We start from the raw sequence: 20,404 nt of genomic DNA, 5'->3' as shown, positions 1-20,404 counted from the left end.
CCTACCAACCTAACCCCCAAAATGTCAATCCATATCTTTTATTTTAAACAATGCGTTTTGTTGACCAAATTGTATTTTTACTCTTTTTCTGTCATGTTTCTCCCACCCCTGTTTTTTCCCTTTTTTCTTATTTTTTCTCACATAATTCATACTTTAATTATGCGGATCAGGACATCACCTGATCAAACACATCAAACATCGTTTGACCACCATCAAACACACATTCGTGTGTGTTTGACGCTCACTGATATGTACCAGCGTTGTTTTATATATGGTGCTATTCTATCTTACGCTTTGTTGCTCTTTTTTACCTACGGGCTCATAGAACATTCTATTGCGAAAACATTGGCACAAAAATGAATGACGTACATACAATAATAATGTCAGGACAGTGATATAATTATAAACTTTCAAAGCACTGTATCGCCCATGTGTCGTCTTGTCACCAATACTGGGTAACAGTTCCGCCACTTCCCACACTCTTGCGGGTGGCAGCGACCATTATTCTACGTTTATATTCATATCACCGTGTTGGGAATTTCATTGCGAGTACATTGATACCAAAATTAACGCTGTAGGACAAGTGTGGAAGTGATAACAATCCCAAGAGTAAAAACATTTTGTTGCTCTTGGGCACTCACGGCGAGTCATCTACGTAGGTATTTATTGGGTGCTGGTATTCATATAACTTTTGGTGACCGTTTTTGCTGATTTTCTTCTAGAGAATGTTATTGCGAACACGTTGGTACCAAAATGAAATACATAGCTCGAGAACTAAGGTCAGGAGAGTAAAAAGAGTATACACATTTTTGTTTTGACGCTTAATTAAGGTTATTGTGAGTACTCATCGCCTGCCTAGAAACTGGAACTAGTAATTCCATCTATCATACATCATACAAGAGGAGCCACACATCTATGGATCATCCAATAAAATCAGCAGACTTCTAGATGTTACTACTGCTCGGCTTAGACTCGGTTACAAGTATCTCTGGGAATTCTCATTATCTGCTGATGTAGACCTGACCAAATGTAAACTGTGTCAACAAAATTATTCGCACACCCTCCGTCACTATGTGATGGAGTGCGAAAAGATACATGAATTTAGAGACAATTCTATAACCAATGTTCCAGCGATGTGTCAATATTTCATTCAAAATGATCTGCTACCAGAAATTTTAGCCAAATATCCCCAGTTTGCTAACTGTAGATAACAACTAAGTGATTGTAACCTATCCACCGCTGCCCACTGGATGGGGGACGGTGTGCAGGGACAAACATATAAATTTTGATACTAGCTCTCCACATATGTCAGTTGCTTAATTTAGAACCTGTACTTGAGGTCGATCTCGAACCCATTGTTGATGTGATGACTTATATTGAATTTTGTAACTAGCTATCAAGATTTGTAACTTGCTTAGCTAAATGAATTGTGGGGTTCAGTCCCTGAGCCCATTATGTGCCTCTGTAACCCTTTCCACAACCGCCCACAAGATGGGTATGGGGTGCATAATGGGGTGGGGTGTCTTGGCCAACGTGCCACATCAAAACCACAAGTTGACATTGAATGTGAATTACAATGAGACAAGTAAGATTTATACTAATACATTTATACTAACTCTGTTGAGCGTTGACCATATTATACATCAAATCTGTTGATGTGAGCACTTTAGTTTAGTCTGCCGTTTAAAGAAAAAAAGAGCATATCAATGGTATATCACAGAAAACGAATTTATCATAAACTCATGTATTTGTCTTATCATATTGAACTGCATTCATATTTTTAATATATAACAATATGAATATACAAATTTCTGTAAATCCCCTACCTTGTTGGAATCTGTGGAAATGAATGAGCAAATGTGCTGGCTGAAGGCGCTGAAGGAAACCACATTGGTTTCATTTTGGATACAAATGTCCATGGAAATTCAAAATGGAAACTAATTATATAGTTGAACCTGCAGAGACGAGTTTAAGAATCTGTGTTGAGAGTGATGGACACAGCCTTCACAATTATACTTCAGAGAATGTAAACATCTAAGAGTCATTAGAAATATGTGTAGAATAATAAACCCAACATTGTTTGAGTTAGGGAAAACACCATTTGTGATATATAGATACTATAGCTGTTCCTAAAGATTCACCCTTTTTTGCACCAGCAAGATAACATATAAGATTTTAAGAGTTGACGAATGTTAATATTCTTGTTTGATAAACTGTGAACTTGAGACATAGTTAATTAGAACATATTAACACAACAAAATGTTTTCAAAATCCTTAACACCACTTTCCAGCAACTTATATAATTTATATAAATTATTTTAGAGAATAATACATAAATTATATATTTAAACATGATATAGTGTTTAGTGGAATGTATAAGGAGTCAAATTGTGTTAAAAAGAGCAATTTTTAGAAAATTTGGAAAAATACTTTTTTCTGTTCAAATTATAACTAAATGGATTATAAAGGTTTCACTCAGCCAATATATATCATTCACAATTTATTAATGAATTTTACAAAAAAACACCATAATTTTATATTTAAACATGTAAAAACTATTTGTTTTACATTTGGAAGAAAATAATTGTAGAAAAACAATTTATAATTAAACCTTTGTGTTTGGATTTTTTGAGTAAAAGTTTCTCAAAGGCTCTCCTGCACCATTCTCAATGCAAATCATTCCCACACCTATGGCAAGAGATAGGCGAACGTTGTGTAGATGATTTGTGTTTGCTGGGAATGGGGGGGTTTGGCGGGGGCAGTAAAGGGGGGAGGGCTTAGGGGGAAAGGGAAGGCTGAGGTGGTTGAGGAAGAGGGGAGGGTTTTGGGGAGTGGTGGAGAGGGGAAGGCTTAGGTGGGGTGGGGGAGAGTGGGGGCGTAGGGGGGCCGGGGAGAATGGAGGGCTTGTGGGTGGAAGAGACGGGAGGGCTTGGGGGATGGAGAAGGGATGGTCCTGGAGGGAGGGGGGAGTGGGAGGAGGGGGGTGAGTGGGAGGAGAGGGGTGGGTGGGGGGAGGGTGCCTTAGGTGGGTACTTAGTGGGGGGCTGACAGGGGTTGGGGCAGGTAGGGTGTCTGTTGGGTAGAATTTGGGGGTGGTGCCGCACTCCCTGTGGCTAGTGCACTATTTGAGGAGGGTTCCCCATTCCCCTCTGGGATTGTAGGGATCGGGGGTGTGGCTCCCCGATTCCTTTCTCTCTCCCTGCGCTCCTTCCTCGCGTCTGCTGCCTGCTTTCTCTCTTCCCTTGTCATATCCCTCCCAACGCCTACCAACCACCCAACGCCTGTGGTAGCATTGGGTGGCCCCTCCTTCGGGGGTTTGGGGCTGGCAGGGGCAGGCCTCTTCTCATGTGCTCTGTCAGGTTGTCTTGGAGTGGGTGCACTTGGTTGTGGTCGAAACGATCACTTCTCTCAGACGGGTTTCCCGACTGTTTCCAGTTCAGAAACTGGACTGTGTGAAACTGTGGTTCATTCTGGACTTGTCCCTTCTCAATCCCTGGGTTTCCTGTCCCTCGTTTCAGATGACCACTCTGTCCCAGGTCCGGCTTCTGTAGGAGCCAGGCGCTTGGATGGTGTCTTTGGACCTCAATGACGCGTATTTGCAAATCCCAATTTATCTGGGGTTCTGTGACTGGCTCGGTTTTGTTGTGGGGTGCCAGAGTTACCGCTTTCGTTGTCTAACGTTCGGGTTGACCTGGCACCTCGTGTGTTCACATGCCTTACCTGGGTCATGGTGGCCCGTCTGCATCGGTTAGGTGTTCGGGTTCTGGCCTTCCTTGATGACTGGCTGGTTTGGGCTCCATGTCAGTCCATGTGCCAGCTCGCCAGGGATTTATTTATTTCCAAAATCGCCGGGTTATGGTTCCAGGTGAACTGGAGGAAGTCCCATCTGGTTCCCTCTCAGGTTCGGTCTTGGCTGGGTCTTGTGTGGGACACTCTAACCGCTTCCTTCTCTTCTTCCGGCGGATCCGCTCCGTCTGCGTTCCAGCCTTTGTTCCTGAGGGGCTCTCGGGTCACACGGCGGTTGCTCGAGGGTTTGTGCGGGGAAGCCTGAACTTTGCCGTGATAGTCTACCCACCAGGTCGGGTTTGGCTTCGTCGGCTCTTCTGGTTCCTTCGGGGGCGTCTCTTCCGCCTTTCCTTCGACCACTGAGTTCGGCCTCCTGAGGCTTTGCATCGGTTGCTGTGATGCCAGCTTCCTCTAAGGGTTTTTCGGGGTTCAGTGCCTTGGCTTTTTCCGAGCCCTCACTCGATGGGTTCACAGACACATCATCTCCTGGCAGGGGCTTTGTGACCTGTGCTCACCAAGCTGGTCAAGAATGATGGGGTCCATCCTTCTGTCGGGCTCACAGCATGGTGCGGGAGTTCGCGGCTGTGTGGATGTCACTTCGGGTCGCTTGTGGATCGACGATCCGGCTCCATTTGGACTGTTTCCCGATGGTTCATTGCCTGAACCACGAGAATTCGATGCGGTCCTTGGCTCTTTGGGGCTGGTCACTTTGGGTGACTCGTCTGCTGAGTTCTCAGGGTTTGGCTCTCCTGGCAGCTCACGTTTGGGGAGTCCAATGTCCTGGCGGACGACCTGTCCCACTTCCTTCCCCTTTCAACGGAGTGGACAGTCGACACAGAGTCGTTCAGTGGGCTCTGCCTCCAGTGGTGGACCTCTTCGCGTCGGCGTGGTGCCCTTCCTCGACTGCGAGCCGTCGGCGTTGATGCTTTTCAGCAGGACTGGGCAAGGTGGGGTTACCTGTACCTCTCCTCCCCGGTTCATCTGTTGCTCCAGGTCCTGGCTCACTGGGAGTCTTACCAGGGTTGAGTTGTCCTTCTGGCTCCTTGGTGACCTGCCCAGCTTTGGTTTCAGGTGCTGCTTGCTCAGTGTTCGAACCCGAGGATCTTCCTGCAGCTCTGCCTTTTTCAGCAGATTGTTCCAGCCCGTTATAAAGTTATTTCGTTCTTCTCTTCGAGTCTTCGCTTCTGGATTTTCTGACTCAAGTCTATCACAACTTGTATGATATGCAGGTGGCTTTGTTGTTGGTCTCCCACCTGCGTGCTTCGACTAGATGGCAGTATGAAGCTTCCTGGCGGTCATTTCAGTTTTTCCTCTCGCTGCGTAGGTGTACTTCGGTCTCTGATAGGGTTGTTTTGTCCATCCTTTCGTGGTTGTTTCCAGGATTGTCATCTTGTGCCAAATACTGTCGCCTCATATTGTGCGGCAGTGACGGAGTCGCTCCAACTTGCGTTCGGTATTGACGTTACGTCTGCTCCGTTCCGCAAGCTGTCTCGTACGTTGTTTCACCACCAGACTGCTCATGGACCATCTGAGCCGTCCTGGTCTTCGGACTGGGTGCTCTCTTTTCTCTCTTCTCCTCAGTTTGTTGTGGCCTCTTCAGTACAGGACTGTTTTTCTAAGGCTCTTATCCTGTAGGCATTGGCGTCTGGGAGGTCGGGTTGCTCTCTCATGCTCTCCTCCAGCGCAGGGGTTTCTGCTCTTTTAGTCCTGGTAGTAGGTTTGTTCTGTTGCAGCTGTCTCTTTTTCTGGCGAAGAATGAGTCTGCTGGTTTCCTAAGGGGTCCTTGGGTTGTTGATGCTTGGATCATGGCCGGGGCCGGGGCTGCATCATGTGTTGTGTCCGGTTGCGGCTTTCTACCGTTATTTGCGTGACAAGGTTGTGGTGGCTGGGGATGCGCTTAGGGTTGACCCAAGTTTCCCTTCTTTCCTGTTCCCGGTCTCGAGTCTCCCAGGTCATCCGCAGGGAGACCCTTCCGTCAGAGACCCTTCCGTCTAGCCAGCTTGCAGTCTATCCTCGTATCCACGACGTTCGTAAGTTTGCTGCACTGGCTGCCGTATTTGGTAACATGTCTTGGGTTGATATTCAGACATAAGGTTGTTTGTGGTTGGACAGGGTTCTGGCTGCTCGCTACCTGGTCAAAGTCCCTGGACATAGTAGGGCCTGTACTGCACGGGTCAGGGCCTGTACCACACGGGTCAGCGGTTGCAACCAATTATCTCAGCTTTGAATTGAGGAGTGAGGACTGACCGCCGCCCAGGTAAGTCCCTGTTTTTCCTTGTCTTTGGGTAGTTAGCTCCAGGGAGCCAATGGGGCACCCCACAGAAAACCAGCGTTGAATGTAATTAATTGCTGCATTACATCGGGAATGTAATGAATACTAGAGTGAACGATACGGAGGAAAATGCAGAATAGAACCCGTGAAGAACAGAGGTGCCATATGCACAATCAGAGAACACTATAAACATCAGAGGTCCGCGGTTGTTCAACGTCCTACCACCGAGCATCACAATTATTGCCGGAATAAAGGGTGGACATCTTCAAGAGAAAACTAGATTGTTTTCGTCAAGGAGTGCAATTTTCTGGGCGAGTCCCAGAGGCTCCCCGGCATCCCTAACTCCAGTTGGCGGTGAGTTTCGCGAATTTTGACATCCAACCTAAGAACTGTAGATTGGATCGCCGGCGTGAGGGTCTGGGGCTCTCCCTTCCCCCTCCCGGGGAGGGGTTACATAGACAGTGGCGGGACAACGTGATGACGTTATGCTCATTTGCTAATTTTCGTTTTGGGAGTTCTGTCCACTCGTTCAGATTTTGGTAGCAATATTTTCACCAGAATAAGGGATTGTTTTAGGGCGCCTACCTTTCTGGGTGCCAGACCCGGTTAATGGCAGACATAGATATGCTTCCAACCACACGGGGGTTTCTATAGGCCAGTGCTCCTCACGCCTGTCTGAGGGGGGGCCAGGTTCTGGCTCGTGGTCCCCAGTAGGCAAGAACTCCATGCACATTGACTGATGCCAGAAAGCTAATATATCCATATCAGCCTGGATATCTATGGGGAGCCTCCATGACTCACCCAGAAAATGACGTTTCATTACATTCAACCCTGGGTTTTGCTCTAATACCTGAAACATTGTTATTAATAAAGTCAACTGTCATCTTGGTGTTTCTCTACACTGTGGTCAGTGTTCACTACACCCATGTCAACTGTCATCTTAGTGACAGACTGACTACAGGTGTAGTTTCAGTTTCCTGATGCTTTATCCAGTTACTTTACTCAGAGCCTGATGCTTCATTATAGTCCAATTACTTTACTCAGTGCCTGATGCTTCATTATAGTCCAGTTACTTTACTCAGTGCCTAATGCTTCATTATAGTCCAGTTACTTTTCTCAGAGTCTGATGCTTCATTATAGTCGTTACTTTACTCAGAGCCTGATGCTTCATTATAGTCCAGTTACTTTACTCAGAGCCTGATGCTTCATTATAGTCCAGTTACTTTACTCAGAGCCTGATGCTTCATTATAGTCCAGGTTCCACCATTAATGTTTGTGTTGGTAATGACAGGTGCAGGAGACCATCAGGGAGGCCCTGGAGATGATGACCACAGAGACAGGTGCCACAGCTGACCCCGTACACCTGGGAGACTCAGCCTCCACCATTAATGTTTGTGTTGGTAATGACAGGTGCAGGAGACCATCAGGGAGGCCCTGGAGATGATGACCACAGAGACAGATGCCACAGCTGACCCCATACACCTGGGAGACTCAGCCTCCACCATTAATGTTTGTGTTGGTAATGACAGGTGCAGGAGACCATCAGGGAGGCCCTGGAGATGACGACCACAGAGACAGGTGCCACAGCTGACCCCGTACACCTGGGAGACTCAGCCTCCAGCATCATGAATAAAGTTCAGGAAATCACTGGAGAGATCCCCCAGAAGCAATTAACAGTAAGTTTTTTATTTTCTCTCATAGGTCATATCACAAGATATTGAGTTGCATTTTGAGGAGAGGAAGCCTGTTCTTAGGTTTATCGAGGTTCCCCAAGGTCAACTACTGACTTTCCTTAACATACAATCCACAATAGTTGCCTACCTCTTGGATAAATATTTACTGGTAGGTGAACAAGCGCAACAGGTGAAAGGCAACAGACAACAGGAAACATGTAAACCATTTCTGGTCTGCATGGTGATTGAACCCGTGATCCTCTATTGAACCCGGGATCCTGGCCCCCCTCACAGAGGCACAGAGAGCGGGAGACACTCCACCAACCTACCATGAAAGCATACCTGGTTGATACCTGGTTGATGGGGTTGTGGGAGTTTTTCTACTCCCCAAGCCCGGCCCGAGGCCAGGCTTGACTTGTGAAGATTTGGTCCACTAGGCTGTTGCTTGGAGCGGCCCGCAGGCCCACATATTCCCCACAGCCCGGTTGGTCCGGCACTCCTTGGAGGAAACAATCTAGTTTCCTCTTGGAGATCTCCACAGTTGTTCCAGCAATATTTCTTATGCACGCTGGGAGGACGTTGAATCCAGGAAGAGAGCGAACCAAATCAGACCACTGCTGGGTACGAAGAGACTGAAGCCTTGAAACTGCCAACAAACTCCCAAACAATGCCAGCACCAACCCCCTGCCAGTACAGGGGGGGGGGTGGGGCTGGAGCTACAGGTCCAGCACCAAACCCCCTGCCAGTAAAGGGGTGCTGGAGCTACAGGCCCAGCACCAACCCCCTGCCAGTAGAGAGGGGGGCTGGAGCTACAGGTCCAGCACAAACCCCCTGCCAGTAGAGGGAGGGCTGGAGCTACAAGTCCAGCACAAACCCCCTGCCACTAGAGAGGGGGGCTGGAGCTACAGGTCCAGCACAAACCCCCTGCCACTAGAGAGGGAGGGCTGGAGCTACAAGTCCAGCACAAACCCCCTGCCACTAGAGGGGGTGGGTGGAGCTACAGGTCCAGCACAAACCCCCTGCTAGTAGAGGGGGGGCAGGAGATACAGGTCCAGCACCAACCCCCTGTTAGTAGAAGGGGGGCAGGTGCTACAGGTCCAGCAGCAACCCCCCCTGCCAGTAGAGAGGGGCAGGAGCTACAGGTCCAGCAGCAACCCCCCCCCTGCCACTAGAGGGGGGCTGGAGCTTCAGGTCCGGCAGGCCCCTGCCACTAGAGAGGGGGGCTGGAGCTACAGGTCCAGCACCAACCTCCTGCCAGTACGGGGGGGGGGGGGCTGGAGCTAGTAGAGGTCCAGCACTAACCCCCTCCTAGTAGAGGGGGGCTAGAGCTACTAGTCCAGCACCAACCCCCTGCCAGTAGAGGGGAGAGGGGCTGGATCTACAGGTCCAGCACCAACCCTCCTGCCAGGAGAAAGGGGGCTGGAGCTACAGGTCCAGCACCAACCCTCTGCCAGTAGAGGGGGGGCTGGAGCTACAGGTCCAGCACCAACCCCATGTCAGTAGAGGGGAGGCTGGAGCTACAGGTCCAACACCAACCCCCTGCCAGTAGAGGGGGGCTGTAGCAACAGGTCCAGCATCAACCCCCTGCCAGTTGAGGGGGGCTGGAGCTACAGATACATCTCTATCCCCCTGCCAGTAGAGGGGGGGGCCGGAGCTACACGTCCAGCACCAACCCCCTGCCAGTAGAGGTGGGGGGGTTACATGTCCAGCACCAACCCCCTGCCAGTAGAGGTGGGGGGTTACATGTCCAGCACCAACCCACTGCCAGTAGAGGAAGGGGTGGAGCTACAGGTCCAGCACCAACCCCCAACCAGTAGAAGACGGCTGGAGCTACAGGTCCACCACCAACCCCCAGCCAGTAGAGGGGGGCTGGAGCTAAAGGTCCATCACAAACCCTCTGCCAGTAGAGGGGGGGGCTGGAGCTACAGATCGAGCACGAACCTCCTGCCAGTAGAGCGGGGCTGGAGCTACAGGTCCATCACCAATCCTCTGCCAGTAGAGGGGGGGCTGGAGCTACAGGTCCAGCACGAACCTCCTGCCAGTAGAGGGGGGCTGTATCTACAGGTCCAGCACCAACCCCTTGCCAGTAGAGCGGGGGGGGGGGGCAGCACCAACCCCCTGCTAGCAAAAGGGGGGGGGGGTTCAAAGCTACAGGCTCAGCACCAACCCCCCTGCCAGTAGAGGGGGGCTGGATTTACAGGTTCAGCACCAACCCCTTGGCCGTAGAGAGGGGCTGGAGCTACAGGTCCAGAACCAATCTCCTGCCAGTAGAGGGGGGGCTGGAGCTACAGATCCAGCACGAACCTCCTGCCAGTAGAGCGGGGCTGGAGCTACAGGTCCAGCACCAACCCCCCTGCCAGTAGAGGGTGGCTGGAGCTACAGGTCCAGCACCAACCCCCTGCCAGTAGAGGGGGGCTGGAGCTACAGTTCCAATACCAACCCCTTGCCAGTAGAGGGGGGCTGGAGCTACAGGTCCAGCACCAACCCCTTGCCAGAAGAGGGGGGCTGGAGCTACAAGTCCAGCACCAACCCCTTGCCAGAAGAGGGGGGCTGGAGCTACATGTCCAGCACGAACCTCCTGCCAGTAGAGGGGGGCTGTAGCTACAGGTCCAGCACCAACCCCCAGTCAGTAGAGGTGGGGGGTTACATGTCCAGCACCAACCCCCTGCCAGTAGAGGTGGGGGGTTACATGTCCAGCACCAACCCACTGCCAGTAGAGGGGGGGCTGGAGCTACAGATCCAGCACGAACCTCCTGCCAGTAGAGCGGGGCTGGAGCTACAGGTCCATCACCAATCCTCTGCCAGTAGAGGGGGGGCTGGAGCTACAGGTCCAGCACGAACCTCCTGCCAGTAGAGGGGGGCTGTAGCTACAGGTCCAGCACCAACCCCTTGCCAGTAGAGCGGGGGGGGGCAGCACCAACCCCCTGCTAGCAAAAGGGGGGGGGGTTCAAAGCTACAGGCTCAGCACCAACCCCCCTGCCAGTAGAGGGGGGGCTGGATTTACAGGTTCAGCACCAACCCCTTGGCCGTAGAGAGGGGCTGGAGCTACAGGTCCAGAACCAATCTCCTGCCAGTAGAGGGGGGGCTGGAGCTACAGATCCAGCACGAACCTCCTGCCAGTAGAGCGGGGCTGGAGCTACAGGTCCAGCACCAACCCCCCTGCCAGTAGAGGGTGGCTGGAGCTACAGGTCCAGCACCAACCCCCTGCCAGTAGAGGGGGGCTGGAGCTACAGTTCCAGTACCAACCCCTTGCCAGTAGAGGGGGGCTGGAGCTACAGGTCCAGCACCAACCCCTTGCCAGAAGAGGGGGGCTGGAGCTACAAGTCCAGCACCAACCCCTTGCCAGAAGAGGGGGGCTGGAGCTACATGTCCAGCACGAACCTCCTGCCAGTAGAGGGGGGCTGTAGCTACAGGTCCAGCACCAACCCCCAGTCAGTAGAGGGGGGCTGGAGCTACAGGTCCAGCACCAACCCACTGCTAGGAGAAGGGAGCTGGAGCTACAGGTCCAGCACCAACCCCCTGCCATTAGAGGGGGGGCTGGAGCTACAGGTTCAGCACGAACCTCCTGCCAGTAGAGGGGGGGGCTGAAGCTACTGGTCCAGCACCAACCCCCTGCCAGTAGAGGGGGGGCTGGAGCTACAGGTCCAGCACCAACTCCCTGCCAGTAGAGGGGTGGGGGGGCTGGAGCTACTGGTCCAGCACCAACCCCTTGCCAGTAGATAGGGTCTGGCGCTACAGGTCCAGCACCAATCCCCTGCCAGGAGAAGGGAGCTGGAGCTACAGGTCCATCACGAACCCCCCTGCCAGTAGAGGGGGGGTCCAGCACCAACCCCCTGCTTGCAAAGGGAGGGGGGCTGTAGCTACAGGTCCAGCACCAACCCCCCCTGCCAGTGGAGAGGGGGCTGGAGCTACAGGTCCAGCACCAAACCCCTGTCAGTAGAGGGGGGGGGGCGGAAGCTACAGGTCCAGCACCAACCCCCCTGCCAGTAGATGGGGGCGGGAGCTACTGGTCCCGCACCAACCCCCTGCCAGTAGAGGTGGGCTGTAGCTACTGGTCCCGCACCAACCCCCTGCTAGTAGAGGTGGGCTGTAGCTACAGGTCCAGGACCAACCCCCTGCCAGTAGAGGGGGCCTGGAGTTACAGATCCAACACCAACCCCCCCGCCATTCTATTAGCGGGGGGCGGGGGGCTGGACCTACAGGTCCAGCACCAACCCACTGCCAGGAGAGGGGGGCTGGAGCTACAGGTCCAGCATAAACCCACTGCCAGTAGAGGGGGGGCTGGAGCTACAGGTCCAGCACCAACCCACTGCCAGTAGAGGGGGGCTGGAGCTTCAGGTCCAGGACCAACCCCCTGCCAGTAGAGGGGGCCTGGAGTTACAGATCCAACACCAACCCCCCCGCCATTCTATTAGCGGGGGGCGGGGGGCTGGACCTACAGGTCCAGCACCAACCCACTGCCAGGAGAGGGGGGCTGGAGCTACAGGTCCAGCATAAACCCACTGCCAGTAGAGGGGGGGCTGGAGCTACAGGTCCAGCACCAACCCACTGCCAGTAGAGGGGGGGCTGGAGCTTCAGGTCCAGCACCAACCCACTGCCAGTAGAGGGGGGGGGGGCTGGAGCTACAGGTCAAGCACCAACCTCCTGCCAGTTGAGGGGGGCTGAAGCTACAGATCCAGCACCAACCCTCTGCCAGTAGAGGGGGGCTGGAGCTACAGGTCCATCAGCAACCCCCTGTCAGTAGAGGGGGGGCTGGAGCTACATGTCCAGCACCAACCCCCTGCCAGTAGATGTGGGCTGGAACTACAGCTCCAGTTTCAGAATTATTACAGGAACAACCGTGGACATCTTCAAGAGGAAACTAGATTGTTTCCTTCAAAGAGTGCCAGACCAGCCGGGCTGTGGTGGGGCAACCCGTTCTCGCAAATTTAATAAGTCAATATTGACTTATTAAATATGTGCATAGGTGACATACTTAACATAATAGATACCCTTAAAAAGATTCATAGAAAACACCGACCTTACCTAACCTACTTAGTATGTTAAGATAAGCATCTTATTGCTTCGTAATTACAATTATTACCTAACCTATAATAGGTATAGGTTAAGTAATATTTGTAATTACGAAGCTATAAGATGCTTATCTTAAGATAATAACAAGGTTAGGTAAGGTCGGTGTTTAATATGAATATTTTTAAGGGTATCTATTATGTTTAGTATATCACCTATGCACATATTTAATAAGTCAATATTGACTTTACGAATTTGCGAGAACGGGTTGGGTGGGTATGTGGGCCTGCAGGCCGCTCCAAGCAACAGCCTGGTGGACCAAAATCTCACAAGTCAAGTCTGGCCTCTGGCTTTGCTTGGGGAGTAGAAGAACTCCCAAAACCCCTTCAACCATGTATCAACGAACCCCAACCCCCTGCCAGTAGAGGTGGGCTGTAGCTACAGGTCCAACACCAACCCCCTGCCATTAGAGGAAGGGGTGGATCTACAGGTCCAACACCAACCCCCCTGCCAGTAGAGGGGGGCTGGAGCTACAGGCCCAACACCAACCCCCTGCCAGTAGAGAGGGGCTGGAGCTACAGGTCCAGCACTAACCCCCTGCCAGTAGAGGGGTGCTGGAGCGACAGGTCCAGCACCAACCCCCTGCCAGTAGAGAGGGGGGCTTGGAGCTACAGGTCCAGCACCAACCCCCTGTCAGTAGAGAGGGGCTGGAGCTACAGGTCCAGCACCAACCCCCTGCCAATAGAGGGGGGCTTGGAGCTACAGATCCAGCACCAACCCACTGCCAGTAGAGGGGGGCTGGAGCTACAGGTCCAGCACCAACCCTCTGCCAGTAGAGGGGGGCTGGAGCTACTGGTCCAACACCAACCCCCTGCCAGTAGAGGGGGGGCTGGTGCTACAGGTCCAGCAGCAACCCCCTGCCAGTAGAGGGGGCTGGAGCTACAGGTCAAGCAGCAACCCCCTGCCAGTAGGGGGGGGGGCTGGAACTACAGGTCCAGCACCAACCCCCCCTGCCAGTAGAGGTGGGCTGTAGCTACAGGTCCAGCACCAACCCCCTGCCTGTAGAGTAGGGGCTGGAGCTACAGGTCCAGTACCAACCTCCCCCTGCCATTTGAGGGAGGGGGGGCTGGAGCTACAGGTCCATCAGCAACCCCCTGCCAGTAGAGGGGAGGCTGGTGCTACAGGTCCTGCACCAACCCCCTGTCAGTAGAAGGGGGCTGGAGCTACACGTCCAGCACCAACCCCCTGCCAGTAGAGGGGGGCTGGAGCTACAGGTCCAGCTCCAACCTTGCCAGTAGAGGGGGGCTGGAGCTACACGTCCAACACCAACCCCTTTCCTGTAGAGGAGGGGCTGGAACTACAGGTCCAGCACCAACTCCCTGCCAGTAGAAGGGGGGCTGAAACTACAGGTCCAGCACCAACCCTCTGCCAGTAGAGGGGGGCTGGAGCTACAGGTCCAGCACCAACCCCATGTCAGTAGAGGGGAGGCTGGAGCTACAGGTCCAACACCAACCCCCTGCCAGTAGAGGGAGGCTGGAGCTACAGGTCCAGCACCAACCCTCTGCCAGTAGAGGGAGGCTGGAGCTACAGGTCCAACACCAACCCTCTGCCAGTAGAGGGAGGCTGGAGCTACAGGTTCAACATCAACCCCCTGCCAGTAGAGGGAGGCTGGAGCTACACGTCCAGCACCAACCCCCTACCTGTAGAGGGGGGGGGGGGTGCTGGAGCTACAGGTCCAGCACCAACCCCCTGCCAGTAGAGGGGGGGGGGCTGGAGCTACACGTCCAGCACTAACCCCCTACCTGTAGAGGGGGGGGGGCTGGAGCTACACGTCCAGCACCAACCCCCTACCTGTAGAGGGGGGGGGGAGCTACAGGTCCAGCACCAACCCCCTGCAAGTAGAGGGGGGGGGGGGCTGGAGCTACACGTCCAGCACCAACCCCCTACCTGTAGAGGGGGGGGGGGCTGGAGCTACACGTCCAGCACCAACCCCGTGCCAGTAGGTGCTTTCCTTGACTGGCTTCAGTTTATGTGTAGTGTAATGTGCTGATTGTGGTGAATGTGGTAGGAGTGGTTGACTGATAATGGGGCTGACACTGTCCACAGGTGACAATGGAGCTGACACTGACCACAGGTGATAATGGGGCTGACACTGACCACAGGTGATAAAGGGGCTGACACTGACCACAGGTGATAATGGAGCTGACACTGACCACAGGTGATAATGGGGCCGACACTGTCCACAGGTGATAATGGGGCTGACACTGTCTACAGGTGATAATGGGGCTGACACTGACTACAAGTGATAATGGGGCTGACACTGACCACAGGTGATAATGGGGCAGACACTTACCACAGGTGATAATGGGGCTGACACTGACCACAGGTGATAATGGGGCTGACACTGACCACAGGTGATAATAGGGCTGACACTGACCACAGGTGATAATTTGGCTGACACTGTCCACAGGTTGAGGACCTCCGCAGGATGAGTGAGCCCGTCAAGATGCTGGTGGAGGTTGGTCGGGTGGTGGCTGTCAAGAGACTGGTGGAGGCTGGCCGGGTGTTGGCCGTCCAGGAAGACCAAGATGGCCGCCGCTCCGCCAGGATAACTCTACAAGACGGACAGCTGTACCTCCACCCACTCCTGCATCAGCCCACGCCCGCCCACGCCCACACCCTCCAGGTAACTTTATTACACCCACTAGTCCTACTGACATTACAGATTTACTGAGTTATCATAACTAATATGATAACATTTTGTTGTACAGTTATTAGCATGATTTATTTCATTTTCTGCAGGAGAGTGAGGTTGTGGGAGTGCTGGAGCCCTCCTGCACCCTGGCGTTCCTTGACCTCGGGTGGGCGGGGTCAACAAGAGGGCGGGTCACCATCCGGCTGACCCCTGACACTCCGCTGGCCAGACAGTTTGTGTTGTTGTGTACGGGCCAGCGGGGCCACACCTACCGTAACACTAAACTGTTGCGGGTGGAGAACAAGGGTCAGCCGGTGGAGTGGGTGAGGGGCGGAGACTACGAGAGTAATGATGGTAAGGGAGGAGCCCCACTGCTGCCTGACCTCCAGGGGCAGTACCGGAGGTCAGGCCGGGCAGGAGCTGTGTGCGCCAACGGTGGGCCGGGGGGTTCCAGGAGTGCCCAGTTCGCCATCATCACCAGGGACCGCCAGGATGGTGTCCAGTGGTCAGATGTCTTCGGTGATGTGGTGAGCGGCCTGGATGTGGTGAGGGCAGCAGTCGACCACAGTAACATTACGGAGGTGACTGTGGTGGACTGTGGTGTTGTGCTGCCACTCTAGTTCATTGTATCACCACCATCACTACTGTGGTGTTGTGCTGCCACTCTAGTTCACTGTACCACCACCATCACTACTGTGGTGTTGTGCTGCCACTCTAGTTCACTGTACCACCACCATCACTACTGTGGTGTTGTGCTGCCACTCTTGTTCACTGTACTACCACCATCACTACTGTGGTGTTGTGCTGCCACTCTAGTTCACTGTACCACCACTATCACTACTGTGGTGTTGTGCTGCCACTCTAGTTCACTGTACCATCACCATCACTACTGTGGTGTTGTGCTGCCACTCTACTTCTCTGTACCCCCACCATCACTTCTGTGGTGTTGTGCTGCCACTCTAGTTCACTGTACCACCACCATCACTACTGTGGTGTTGTGCTGCCACTCTAGTTCACTGTATCACCACCGTCACTACTGTGGTGTTGTGCTGCCACTCTAGTTCACTGTACCACCACCATCACTACTGTGGTGTTGTGCTGCCACTCTAGTTCACTGTATCACCACCGTCACTACTGTGGTGTTGTGCTGCCACTCTAGTTCACTGTATCACCACCGTCACTACTGTGGTGTTGTGCTGCCACTCTAGTTCACTGTACCATCACTATTGTGGTGTTGTGCTGCCACTACCATACTGGACCATGGTGTGTTATACTACCATACTGGTCCATGGTGTGTTGTGATATTACCATACTGGTCCATGGTGTGTTGTGATATTACCATACTGGTCCATGGTGTGTTGTGATATTACCATACTGGTCCATGGTGTGTTGTGATATTACCATACTGGTCCATGGTGTGTTGTGATATTACCATACTGGTCCATGGTGTGTTGTGATATTACCATACTGGTCCATGGTGTGTTGTGATATTACCATACTGGTCCATGGTGTGTTGTGATATTACCATTCTGGACCATGGTGTTGTGATATTACCATACTGGACCATGGTGTGTTGTGATATTACCATACTGGTCCATGGTGTGTTGTGATATTACCATACTGGACCATGGTGTGTTGTGATATTACCATACTGGACCATGGTGTGTTGTGATATTACCATACTGGACCATGGTGTGTTGTGATATTACCATACTGGTCCATGGTGTGTTGTGATATTACCATACTGGTCCATGGTGTGTTGTGATATTACCATACTGGTCCATGGTGTGTTGTGATATTACCATACTGGTCCATGGTGTGTTGTGATATTACCATACTGGTCCATGGTGTGTTGTGATATCATACTGGACCATGGTGTGTTGTGATATTACCATACTGGTCCATGGCGTGTTGCGATATTTCCATACTGGTCCATGGTGTGTTGATATTACCATACTGGTCCATGGTGTGTTGATATTACCATACTGGTCCATGGTGTGTTGTGATATTACCATATGGGTGTGAGGTGGTGTTATGACTACACATACACCAGTATGATCATACTGTAGCTGGTGTATGATGTGCTCAAACTGTATAGTGATGTCTTGGCTGATTAGCCTATTATCATGAATATTAATTTATGTAGTTATTCTTTTTACAACACACTAGTATTAAATGTGTATTGCCAATGTATGCCACATATATCTATGTATATTATATATTGGTGTATACTGGCAGCAGGTTTTCTTTCAAACATGTTTCATTGAATATGACTGCATATTCTGTATTATTTTCTGGTTTAGGGCTTCTATCCCTCTAACTATTTTCTTAGCATCAGGGCTTAATTGAAATAGGAGTTCTCCAAAACTCATTTTCGTACTTTTAAGGTGAAGAAAAGTAGTGATTTACTATAGAGTGTATTACACACACACATATATATATATATATATATATATATATATATATATATATATATATATATATATATATATATATAATTTGCACAACGTTTCGAACCTCCATGGTTCATTCTCAAGTGAACAGATCTTACAATACTAGTTGATTTTATACCCACAATGGGTCAGGTGATAATACAATAAAGGTGAAAACATGGGGGGATACATGAGGGATAAATGTGAGGTGAAACATAGGGGTAACTGCAGAAGGCTTATTGGCCCATACGAGGCAGCTCCTATCTAAACAGATTAATCCAGTGTAATTGGCCTATTATCAATACCATATGTCCAGTATGGTATTGATATTATATATCTGTACCATAAGCCCTTGCCATGTATTTGTGGATATATATTTGAAGTCTAGTGAATAGCAGTAGCCTAATGTCATGTAGCTTGAAAAACATCCGTTTATGCTTATATTATGGAATGCGACATAATGCTGTATAGGAAATATTATGTGAACTATGATGGAGAATATAAATTTAGGTCTCTGATGTATTACTGTCATGTATACTGTATAATTTCCCTTTCATTATTGTTCATTACATTGTCCTCTAACATTTAATTAGATTTTGGCACTGAGATGTATACCACATATACATGGTTTTGATACACATGTTGTATATATATTGTGACGGGAAAGTGTTGGAGTGTTGATGTTCGGCAGTCCTCCAATGGCAGGTGTCAAAGCCTGGTCATACTTTAAACAAAATTATTGACTGCTTGCCTGTGGTAAGTTAGAGGGAGGAACACGTAAAATACAAAATATGAACAATGAAACTTTAATATATTTACTTTAAACATAAATGAAAATAAAGACAAATCTCGGGAAGTTAAATTACAGTTAAATAATAAAGAAAATTCAAAGACAATGTGAAATACAAAATACAATGTTAAAATGGTGCTGAGAATATCGGCTATGGCTGAAACCTCCCTTCGTATACGAGCTAATGAGCGAGTATACCAGAGAGAGATGTCATCCATAAGAGCACAAGGAATATTCTGAAGTGGATTGCTGGTCAGGCTCAGACGTCGATTTATGTAGAGGGCGCTGAGGGGCTATGTCCAGGTGCGCTGCTGGCGAGCCGCCAATCACAGGCAGGCAAAATGGTGAAGGGTAGTTAGCTGGTTTGATGACGAGCCGGCGTGAGGAGGGTGTGTGGAGTGGGGGGATCTTGGATACGTTTTGCCTCCTGGTCAAAACGTTTTGTGCTACTGGTGACGTATCTTGAATGTAGCATCTTATACTTGTTGCTTTGGCGTAACTTGAAGTAGGGAAGAGCAGGCTCAATCTCTCTTGAAAGAGATTATCGTCACAATATATATACTTTATTTTGCATTCATGTATACTTATGTATAATGGCTGGCGGGCAGACGTCTTGAAATCCTCCCTTAACCCCTCCCTTCTCCTGCCAGTGTTACCATGTCTTGCCAATATGAATTCTTTGTTCACATATTTTTATATCATTATATAATCTTTAATGTACTGAATTATTGATATGTATTATTATGTAAGGTTGTGTATTATAGTCTTTATTTTGTTGATATATGAATTATAAGTTCTTGATCAAGATATGGCTGTATATGAGCTTGAGATATTTGAAAGAGAGGAGTCAGCTGACTCATAGAGGTGGATACAGTGTCGCTCCCGGCCAGCATGGCTCTGGGCGGTCACTCTTTGATTTTCTCAGTCGAGCGCATGTTGCCGCTACGGTCCGGGTTTTGTGACCTTATTTGTGTCATTTGACTGCTAGGATATTTGTCATGTTGCAGTAATGTATACCATGGATCAGTTCTACCATTGTGCATCCTTTATACCAGGTGATAGGTGCTGTTATATATCTTAGTGAGGTGGGTACCTGAGGATCTTAAGTGATGCCATTGTGCTGTATATGATATTGATTCCTCATACCTCATTTGTTAATGGTTGTGACACCACCACCACCGCCCTGTACTGGTATTAGCAGCATAATAGGCGCTTGTGTCCCACTGCGCCACGATAGAGCCTGGCGTCAGCTAGTGCTGATTGTATGCAGTTTTGAGACCTGTTGATGATCATGCCCAGCTTTGAGAAGCTGGATAAATCATTGAGTGTGAGTTTATAGATTGTATTAATTTTTTATGTTCATTTATGTTAATGCCCAGTAAAGTGGAATATTTTTTGTTAGCCTTTCATTCCCCTAGACACTTATTGATATTTGGCCAGGCTATGTTTTCCATTGATGCTGTAGATTACTCCCCCCTTAGTATATATATATATATATATATATATATATATATATATATATATATATATATATATATATATATATATATATATATATTGGCTGTTGATTGCTGGTGTTGACTTCTTGATGTGTAGTGCCTCGCAAACGTCAAGCCGCCTGCTATCGCTGTATCTATCGATGATTTCTGTGTTGTTTATCGTTAATCATCGATAGATACAGCGATAGCAGGCGGCTTGACGTTTGCGAGGCACTACACATCAAGAAGTCAACACCAGCAATCAACA

At 50.4% G+C, this 20,404-nt stretch overlaps 1 protein-coding gene across 1 annotated transcript in view; it reads left to right on the top strand.

Moving 5' to 3' along the window:
* Nucleotides 1-17,138, top strand: part of LOC123756332 (uncharacterized) — a 128,499-nt gene extending 111,361 nt beyond the window's left edge. Inside the window, exons 4-6 of the mRNA XM_069337537.1 lie at nucleotides 7,588-7,734; nucleotides 15,212-15,427; nucleotides 15,544-17,138. Of these exons, the coding sequence (XP_069193638.1) occupies nucleotides 7,588-7,734; nucleotides 15,212-15,427; nucleotides 15,544-16,056 (876 nt within the window). The 3' untranslated portion in view covers nucleotides 16,057-17,138. The remainder of the gene's footprint in view (nucleotides 1-7,587; nucleotides 7,735-15,211; nucleotides 15,428-15,543) is intronic.
* The last annotated feature ends 3,266 nt before the right edge of the window (nucleotides 17,139-20,404 follow it).

Source organism: Procambarus clarkii, chromosome 38 (genome assembly GCF_040958095.1).
Source record: "Procambarus clarkii isolate CNS0578487 chromosome 38, FALCON_Pclarkii_2.0, whole genome shotgun sequence".
Classification (NCBI taxonomy): Eukaryota; Metazoa; Arthropoda; class Malacostraca; order Decapoda; family Cambaridae; genus Procambarus; species Procambarus clarkii.
Note: the sequence above shows the minus strand (reverse complement) of the source record. Positions and strands in the feature narration are given on the sequence as shown.